The sequence below is a fragment of the Musa acuminata genome, unplaced genomic scaffold (genome assembly GCF_036884655.1).
Source record: "Musa acuminata AAA Group cultivar baxijiao unplaced genomic scaffold, Cavendish_Baxijiao_AAA HiC_scaffold_1139, whole genome shotgun sequence".
In the NCBI taxonomy this organism is placed as follows: Eukaryota; Viridiplantae; Streptophyta; class Magnoliopsida; order Zingiberales; family Musaceae; genus Musa; species Musa acuminata.
In genome coordinates, this window is record NW_027021351.1 from 882,993 (window position 1) to 893,309 (window position 10,317).

At 36.5% G+C, this 10,317-nt stretch overlaps 1 protein-coding gene across 2 annotated transcripts; it reads left to right on the forward strand.

Moving 5' to 3' along the window:
• The first annotated feature begins 1,275 nt into the window (after positions 1–1,275).
• Positions 1,276–5,853, forward strand: LOC135671437 (geranylgeranyl transferase type-1 subunit beta-like). Of its 2 annotated transcripts, none has more exons than XM_065179550.1 (11): positions 1,276–1,544; positions 3,045–3,120; positions 3,210–3,268; positions 3,379–3,518; positions 4,170–4,225; positions 4,314–4,390; positions 4,471–4,516; positions 4,710–4,834; positions 5,171–5,238; positions 5,323–5,410; positions 5,488–5,853. In XM_065179550.1, the coding sequence occupies exons 1-11, from the start codon at positions 1,380–1,382 to the stop codon at positions 5,641–5,643; spliced, it is 1,056 nt and encodes a 351-aa protein (XP_065035622.1). In that variant the 5' UTR covers positions 1,276–1,379; the 3' UTR covers positions 5,644–5,853. The 2 variants fall into 2 exon arrangements, with proteins under 2 accessions (XP_065035622.1, XP_065035623.1); XM_065179551.1 differs by having other exon boundaries at positions 1,299–1,544; positions 5,323–5,443; positions 5,550–5,853.
• The last annotated feature ends 4,464 nt before the right edge of the window (positions 5,854–10,317 follow it).

Sequence of the window (10,317 nt, forward strand, 5' to 3'; positions counted from 1 at the left end):
GAGAGAGAGAGAGAGAGAGAGAGAGAGACTTCGCCTTTAAGCTTCTTGGCCAAAGATTAGTTGTGTGGAGCTGTGGGGAGCTTTAGTGGCTGCTCCTGCATGGGAAAGGTGCGCCAGAATGCAATATGAGGGCTCCATGAAGGCCCATGGAAACCCTAACATCTAAACTTATTTTAGATAATAAAATAAATTGTTGTCTACAATTAAAGAATACTTTTAGAAAAATAATATTTTTAAATCATCTCTAATTTCAGAGGAAAAATAATGTCAAAACTAAAGGCTAGATGGACATTATATCATTCCTATATAAAAGTATATATATACATACATACATACATACACACATACATACATATATATATATATATATATATATATATATATATATATATATATATATATATATATATATATATAATTCACATGAGAAAGAAGTGAGTTTGTATATTATACATTTGGTTCAGATGAATTCAGTACAAAACACTGATCGCTTTGGACTTTCGAATGGAATTCTTAGGAAGAATGAATGTTCAGTTTGCTGTAGTGTTCCTCACCACTCAGTCTAAATAGCTACTGCTTTGTTGAACCAAACTACTTTGTATTATGACCGGCAGCTCGAGACAAACATATATGCAATGAATCTATCCATCAAACATGTCACAAAAGGCACACATGCCTTTAGTTAAATCTCCGAGTGCTTAGAATTGTAGGTCTAAGTGTTGAAGTCATTCTAAATTTCATAGAAAACGAAAAAGCTTCGGATGACCGAAGCTAAAAATACTCAAGTAAAACCATACAATAATAAGATGATACTGTTCGAGGGCACGTCCCGAAGAGAAGCAAATGGGAACTTGAGTTCCTCGATGGAGACCTGCATGAGACGTGGTGGAGATCATGTTGTTTATCCAATGGAATTATTCTTGATCTTGACCTTGTTCAACGTGTGTACCATGCATTTCTGAGGCTCTGTGTCATGTAAAACTATTATATATATATATATACATATCATTAAGTTAATAACCTAAAGTTGGCCCATAAAAAAGCTCACAATTGAAGCATTTGTCGTGACATTAGCAGGCCACTTAAGCTGGCCCATATAAGGCCCAAATATTAGCCCTTTACGCCATTGTAACAGTTGGGCAAGGCCCACAAGCAGGTCTTTTCGTAATTATACACTCATTTGGCAAAAGATTAAACGGGCCATATGACGGAGTGGCTCATCAAGGCCCATTCCGTAGGCCTTTGTAGTGGGTCCCGCGCCAAGCTTGGGGCATGACCACCGCCGCACCGGGGCTGGGTTTAAAGAACGGTCGGGCCGAGGGACGGAAGGCGAACGGTCTCGGTCGACTTCACTGCGGTCGGGGAGATTCGTCGCCGCGATGGATGCGTCGGCGAGCCTGAGGCTGGAGCGGGAGCGGCACCTGCTCTTTCTAGAGATGATGGCGTTGGGGCTGCCGAAGGAGTACGAGTCGCAGGAGGTCAACCGCCTCACCCTCGCCTACTTCGCAATCTCCGGCCTCAGCATCCTCGATTCCCTCGATCGGGTGGGTACTAACCTACATCCCCGCTCATTTTTCAGAGATCTGGGTATTGTCGACCTCTTGGCCTTCTTCTTTCATTGGATACCGTTCTGAGATCTTAGCATTTCACTAGAAGAAGAATTTTGGCTATGAAATCGGAGCATATCTCACATCAGTTATAATTTAGTTTGCGCGCAATTGTCGGATGGAAATTTCCAACATTTCCAATGAGTTTTCTTTTCGCGTAGTTGTTATTTGTTGATTTGACTTGAATTAGAACGAAATTATGAAGCTTTGATCTATACGTCAGTGCGACTTGGGATTACTGAAGCCAGTAATGTCAGAGTAAAAACATTGGTACTTGTTTCCTAGGATTGGTTGTGGCTTGAGATGATAGATAGTTACTATTTTTGATAGGTGAGATTTAGGTCGAACTATATTTGAAACTATATACTTGATAGTGGAATAGGAGAATCGTGTTTTGATGATATCTGAGCTCGGCCGCACAAATTAAACAAGTAGCTTTTTGTTGCGGAATGGTCACTCTGACAGGTCTATGCAATTTCAATCGACACAGCATGAGTCTTTGATATGTTATCAAAAAGGCTCTTTATTTATACATTTCCAGCCTAATACAGCAATTTCGATAGGTATCTCTCTCTCTCTCTCTCTCTCTCTCTCTCTCTCTCTCTCTCTATATGTATATATATATATATGTATATATATATGTATATATATGTATATATATATGTATATATATATATATATATATGTATGTATGTATGTACGAAAGTAAGATCTACACTATCTCAATTAAAATAAATTTTATACTATGAAAATCTCTTATATTTCAGTCAACTTGATGCATATACTACACTGAAAAAATGAGCTTTTGTTTCTGGGTTTATCATACATTATAGATCATATAAGCTGATCCTTGAAGCCTCTGTGGTCAATTTTTCAAGTGATAGGATTAAAGCTTCAATGCATTGGTCTAGCTCAACTCTCTAGTCACATACCTCTTGTAGTGACATTTCCTTCTTCCTAGTTATATGCATAACTGACTTATGAACAAGGCATCAACTGTCATTTGTGATCTTATTATTAACATCATCATCTGAGCTATCGAAATGAGGTATGTGTACACCACTGCATATAGGCTGTAAATCCAGTCCCGAGGAGAATGCTGTAAACGAGTGGGATGTAAATGAGGCTTTTCAAATAATTGGGTATCAGACATTCAGTTTTTGAGCTTAGATTCTTCTGATGTAGGTTGATCATTCTGAAGTGGCTCCCACATTTGACATTCAGTGCTATAACAAATTTAAGAAATGTTTTACCTGACATAGTGTTGGAAAAAAAATTAGATTATCATATAGTGTTAAGCTCATACCAAGGAATCTCGAGTTTTTGCATTGTGATTATGGCAACTATGCATGGGCCTTTTTGAAACTTTAATTTTATAGCATTCTTGATTCTATCTTTTTCAATGTTTGCTTATTCAAATAAGAAACTACGATTTAGGTTGACAAGGATCAAGTAGCCAATTGGGTTCTGTCCTTCCAAGCACATCCAAGAATGGTGGCTGACTTGGATAGTGGTAATTTTCTTAAAGGTGGCTTGCTATATGGATATCTTTGTTTCTTATTTATAGTGTATGCACCTTAACTCGAGCAATTACCAACTCAGGAGAATTTTACGGTTTTTGTGGATCTAGAACTTCACAGTTCTCCACCAGTATTTGTGAGGTATGAGCCCAACAAATAAGCTTCTATTTAACTTATGCTGGTAAACATGTCCCTATTTAATTTTTCTATCCCCAGATATGGTTATTTAGTTTTTCTTTATGTTTGAACAGGTTTCTAGACAGAATTGTAGTCACTTAGCAAGTACTTACTGTGCTCTAGCCATATTGAAGATGATCGGCTACAATTTGTCAAATATTAGTGCTGAATCAATTTTGATTTCAATGAGAAACCTTCAACAACCTGATGGAAGGTATATTTACAGTTCATCCTTTCTAGATTATAACTGAATTAGGTCATTTAACTAAATATAAGTATGGTTAGATGTTCAGAAGACCTTTTGTGGCCTTATCTTTGCCACGCGGAAGAACCAGGAAGATCAGTTTTGAGATTACATTTGCATGATTAGATGTATAATGTTTGTTTTTGCGGGCACAATCATATAAACATGTATGATTATGAATTTAAGGAAATTTCATTTTGAGGCAAAATTTTCTTGGTATACAATTAGACGCTTAGTGATTATGTAATTACTAGTGATTAATAGTGATTATGTAATTACGATTGTCATCGATTATGGGTATTCCTGTTTGATATGCATGTTATATGGAGAATTTTCTCATCATATTGGAATAAGCCTAGTACTTTCAGTAGTCCTTCACAACTAGGAGGAATTTTGATTTTCTGGAGGGCATAGTGATTTGTCAAATAGGGAATAGGCAAAGGAAGTACATTTTGGTTTAGTATTGGATTCTGTGTTGCAGTCTAAGGACAGCATTCCTTTCATCTGATGTTCATGGTGAGCTAGTGTTCAAATTGATACTCAAACTAAGCAATTAATATCAACAACTTTTCCCAACCTTCCCACAGAGAAGATTTTAAGAATTTATCCATTCTTTGACAGCTTTATGCCAATTCATTTTGGGGCAGAAACGGATCTCCGCTTTGTGTACTGTGCTGGTGAGCAATTTTGTTTTGCATCTTTATACATTCACTCTTTTTACCATTGACTGCTAATGTAATTTGGAATTGGGTTTATTTTTTTCAGCTGCCATCTGTTCTATGCTTAATAATTGGACTGGAATGGACAAAGAAAAGGCTAAGGATTATATAGTAAAGTGTCAGGTATGTAATGGGAAGGAACCTAAATTCTTAACCTAGGGTTCACATCATAAGTTTCCTAATCTTTAAGCTATTTCTGGCAGTCATATGATGGTGGCTTTGGTTTAGTACCAGGTTCAGAGTCTCATGGTAAGTATATCCATTGGCATTGCATGTTCTATATAAACCATCTTGATTTTATATTCCTATAAATTTACTTGATGGATGCTTCAATTCATTAGAGCGGATGGCTAGGTTTTATATTCTTATATTTAGGGTGTGCCAGTTAATGATGTTTACTGTTTTGGAAGCCCGATTACCCGTTATTCTTTTAGTGACACAGGTGGTGCAACTTATTGCGGAGTTGCAGCTCTCCAGCTAATGGGTTTTATTGGAGCAGATATCTGTTCTAAACAAGCACAGTCTGCAGTAATTGATGTGCCATTGCTGGTAGAGTGGAGCTTAAAGGTATGTTGCAATGTTAATATTATGGGATCCAATGAAAGGTTTGGTACTGTAGGTTACTAATCCTTTTATTCATATTAAGAGTACAAAAGCATTGCATTGATGACTAAATTTTACATTTTTTTAAGGATGTATATCACAAATTTTGGTTCTTCAAGCTGAATAGCTTGTAAGACTAATGATAAATTTAGCTTTTCATATACTTGTGGTTGGCATCAGAAATTGAGAAAGACTGTTGATCTACTACCCAATGAATTGTATTTGTTCACTTTGCTGTTTTGATTTTGATCATAGCAACTACAAAAATATTGACACTCGGAGATCTTTTATTCATTTCAGAGGCAATCATTTGATGGGGGCATTCAAGGTAGATGTAACAAGCCCAGTGACACATGTTATGCCTTTTGGTAAGAACAAGAAATGTCGAATTGTAAGCGAGCACATCAACTACTGTAGTATGTTTACCTACAGTTTGTGTTCGTCCAAATCAGGGTTGGCGGGGTACTGAAGATGCTAGGTGTTTACGAGTTCATCGATAAGGATGCGCTGCATGACTTCATACTTTCTTGCCAGTCCAAGGTGATGATGCTACTCTCCTGATGTTATTCTAAGGTAATTTTGCTGCTGCTGTTGATTCTTTCTTTGACTCTGAGCAGTACGGTGGCTTCACAAAGTTCCCAGAGAACATGCTGCCTGACCTGTATCATTCATACTATAGTTTTGCTGCATTGAGCTTGTTGGGGGAACCAGGACTTCGACCACTTTGTGTTGAACTGGGAATCACTGCTTCGGATGATGGGCATGGGAAATGAGGGTCTTCTCCTGAAGCTGTTCTTTAGTTGTTGAAGGTGATCTTTCAGTTGGAGATGGCAAAGGCTACATGCGTCACCTGTCGTTAGAATTGGATCATGTTCCAGTATTTAGGATGGAGAAAGACTCCTTCAACACTTTCATCCCATTTGCCTGAGTGGTAAACTTTTAAGTTTATGTTTTGTTTTAATCAAGGTTATCAATTTTGGATGTCGGATTTGTACATCGTAGAGGTTCAAATGATTTAATAATCCATAGTTCTAACTCTCTATATATAATTGTCTTATAATCGGTTTTCTAAAACTTTTCTTATCATTTTGTAATAAATATACATGTGAGCTTATTGCTCATAAATTTATTTTTTTCAAACAGAACTATGGGGTAATTTAGATAGAATTACTAGATTTTTTAACAGTTATATACATGAAAAATTAGATAAATTTCGATGAACGTAACAAAATTATTGAGTAATTTATATTCTGCAAGGCTAAAAATGCTGCTTCAAACAAGAGTTTAACTAATGATAGCATACTCATTAGATCTTTATAAATTAATCTTAATCTAATCTTTTTCATTCTCAACGTGAGATTAATCTGAGTGTTATAAAACCATTGATTGGTCTTTATTAAAATTAGATTGGGTTGTCGAGTAATTTTAGAGGTTAATTATATATTATCTCATATAGTTTGTCATCTTTAACATCCCGATCCATAGACTTAAAAAAATTATATTGACATCCATATAATTATGAAAGTAAAACATTTAATCTCATTTCTCTTCATGTCGTTGATTTTATCGACGGAAGATGCAACACGTGCTATCATGTGTAGTAATTACGTGGAAAAGAGATAAAAAGTAAATTTTAGCTATTGCTTTGGATTCTATAGTAATCAACGATGAAGTAGCCGGTGGTCCACCTAAAAGTCTCTCGAGGTACTTCTTGACGATGAAGAAGTCGACGATTTGTGCGAAGAAGATCTAGTGTGACTCGCGGAAGGGAGTTAAAGAGGAGATTTGGAAGTCAAAGGTGAGTTGTAGTTTGCGGTACTCAAAGTAGTACCATCGGAAGCACTCCTCGAGGTTGAGGGTTGTGTGGAAGTAGTGGGCATGGTAAAGAGGAGTGAGATCGAGGATTGAAGCTTCACCATTAGTGACAACTTCAGTGAGGTCATCATAGTCATCGCTAAACCAATCGTCCTCCACATCAATGTCCTCCTCCTTGAGGTGGAGGGAGTATGGATGGTCGCGGAAGATAGGGGTAACAATGGTGGAGACGAAGCGAAGACCTTACTCTTCGGCCCTTTATTAAAGCATCTATTGATTTTGGCCTTTTAATTGGTGAAATTATTCTTTTATCTCTCTTTTTTGTGTCATTCGTGTATGTGACAAGAAGTGTCGTATCTTTCGATGGTAAAGTTGATAACGTGAGGAGAAATAAGGTCAAATATTTCACTTTTATAACTATATGGATGTCAATGTAACTTTTTTAAATCTAGGGATCAAAATACTAAAGATACTAACTATATGAGATAATATGTAATTAGCCTATTTTTTAGGTTTATATAAATGCTACAAATTTAGCAATATCTTCTCTTTGGTAGTGAAGGAAAAATCTTATCAAAGATGAATTCCTTTAAGTAGCACTATTTAGTTAATTCAAGAAAAACTAATTTGACAAGAAAAGGATATAGAGTTTGAGTAGCAGTTAGCTTAAGATACTGCATGAAGTGTTAGCATAATTCTTAGGATTTAAAAGTTTAAAGGGCTCATTACATATTACCATGTAGATTTAGCCCTATTAGTATTGTGGTCTCCGTACTTAAAAATTTTTCTATAATTCTAAAAGTAAAACAAAGAATCCTATTTGTATCGACGAAAAACACAACACATGATATCACGTGTTGGATCAATACAAAAATCATGCGTAAAAAAGGTAATTTCAACATCCCTTCCATTTTCTAGCATTTGGGTTATTGAAATTATTTTTTGTCATTAAATCGTTGGAAACAAAATAAATATTAAAATTATCATTTTGCTTATCACTTTCATGTCGATCCAGTATGTGGTGTCATGTGTTATGTTTTTCGTCAATGCAGCTAATGACATTAGGACAAATGAGATTATTTATTTTATTTTCAAAACTATAGAGATTTTAATATAAATTTTTTAAGTACATTGACTACGATGCTAATAGTGTCATATCCTGAATTTTTTTTTTCACAAGATCACAACATCTTTCCACAAGTACATTCAGAGTCAAATAAATAAACATCATTTTATGAATAACTTATAAATATTTATTATAATTTATTTATTCATCAAATCATAAGTCAAAATTAGCCGTAGGTTTTATTGAAGAATATAGTGATATTAACTCGAAGAAACATCCAAGTGGCTCTACCTAATGGTTGAAGAAGGTATGCTCTCCATTAGAATATGGTCTAGTGCTAGTGAGAGGTTAGAAAATCAAAAACAAAAAATTTTAGCAACACTGAGAAGGAACATATATACGTCAATTGAAAAATGAATTCATGATCATAAGTCAATCATATCAGTAGCATATATCAAATACCTAACGAAGTACTCTCCTAACAATGGATTGAGAGGCTTTATCCTATCCAATCAGCTATCAGAGAGTTTCCAACTGGTGTTGCTATCATTAACGTATTACTGATTGTCGCAGGATTCTTATGCAATCTCATAACAAAATAAGGTGATATAAAAGAATACATAGAACCAAAATCTATAAGCATAGAAGCAAGCATACCACAAAGTGTGATTATACCTTAAATGATAGATCCCAAGGCTTCAACATCTTGATTGGTGAGTATATAGACCCTTACTTGACCTCTCTCTCTAATTACTAGTGTGGAGCTCGGCGTTGATGTTGCTTTCGTATGCAATTAGTCGACATGTGCCCCGATTGTTGATAAAAAAAATATACATGTTATCTCATGGGGCATGAGGTAAAAACATGATCAGTCTTCTCACATAAATAACATCTTATGACAACTTGATTATTATGAGTTCTTTCTTGTTGATGACCGAATTGTTTGCACTTGCCTTTCTTTGAGAGTTCAAAATGTTATCCTATTGAATATCAAATTTTGATGATGAAATCAATTGATGAGTTTATGGACTAGTATACTTTTGAGATAAGTGACGTAGGAAATACTTCGATCACGGACTCGAACCATCAAAAGATAAATTGTCGAAGTAGGAGAATTAGACATTATGCCGGGAAAAGTATCATGTCGAAAATTGGACATCGAGTTGGAGGATTGGTCGACGTGTCGAAGATTGGACTTCGTGTTATAAGTTCAGGCATCGTACCGGAAGGATCAGGTATTACGCCAAAAGATCGGATGCCGTTGGAAAGTCGATATGCTAATAGATCGAGCGATATGCCAAAGGAAAGGATGATGTTCCAAAGGTTTGAACGAAGTGCCGAAAGATTAGACAACATGCTAGAATGGTGTACAACATGCTAAAAGCTTCATAATTGTGTTGGATATATGGTTGGATTATTAAAGTCCTGATCAAAGTCTTTTTTGGGTCAAATTCAGTTGGTATTGAGTCAAAACTATGCCAACTTATTAAGGAACCCATTGGGCTTGAACTAGGGCTGAATTGGGTCCATCAGAAGGCTAAATCGGTGACCTAAAGTAGGCCTAGACGGTGGTACCGTCAGGCCCAAGCAATAGTACCACCTGAGTTAGTTGAAAAGTACTATTTATGCTTTTTCGACCATTGCTTGGGCCAAGCAATAGTACCACCTTAGTTAGTTGAAAAGAACTATTTATGCTTTTTCAATGGTTTCAACGGTAGTACCGCTCAGGCCAATGATAGTACTGCTAGAGCCTTAATTTGTGGCGCTATTATGATAGTAGTACTACCCGATGTTGGCGGTAGTTGTTAGGATCAATATAACACAAAGAGAGAGAGGGGGGGGGGGGGGGGGTGTGGGGCGTGAGTTAGTGCAATGATAAAAATTATGATTGCGATTCCAAATCTTTCTAAGTTGATAAAAATGTAATGAAAAAATCATATCGAGAAGATATCGACTTGAAGTAAATGAACAATGCAGAGTGTAGCTAAGTAATGAAAGTAAGCAGTATGGAAAGAACACATCGAATTTATAGTGGTTCAGTCATTATGACCTACGTCCACTTCTGATTCCTCCTCCGTCAAGGTCATCGACATCCACTAATGGTCTTCCTTCAATAGGCAAAGATTAATCACCTTCTTACAACACTTTCTCCTTTTTCGGGTTTAGGAGGTAACCCTTACAAACCTCACACATCACTTGAATAATCACAATGCTTAGAGAGGGAGGAAGATGACACTTAGCACTTTTACAACACTTTCACACTCCAACACTTCAAAATTTTGTTCATACTTTGCTGCCTCCTCATGCAGAAAAGAGTGAGGTATTTATAGGCCCCAATGGCTTCAAAATTGAAGCCAAAAAGTGTCTTATCCCAGGTTTCCGGGGTACTGGCAGTAACACCGTCGATATTGGGTAGTACCATCGTCTAGTCTAGCATACTACTCCCTGAGAGAGCCTTAGAGACTGGGCTCTAGTGGTACCACCACTTGGCAGAATTAACTACTGGCGATACCATCGCTCAGTTTGGGTGGTACCACCGCCTAAACCACCTGGGAGGCTGAGCCTC

What these genes read in the sequence shown, in the direction of transcription:
- LOC135671437 (XM_065179550.1), top strand. Translation starts at nt 1,380, where the DNA reads ATGGATGCGTCGGCGAGCCTGAGGCTGGAGCGGGAGCGGCACCTGCTC. An exon ending in TCCTCGATTCCCTCGATCGG is followed by an intron (nt 1,545 to 3,044) that starts GTGGGTACTAAC and finishes ACTACGATTTAG; the next exon opens with GTTGACAAGGATCAAGTAGC. An exon ending in TCTCCACCAGTATTTGTGAG is followed by an intron (nt 3,269 to 3,378) that starts GTATGAGCCCAA and finishes ATGTTTGAACAG; the next exon opens with GTTTCTAGACAGAATTGTAG.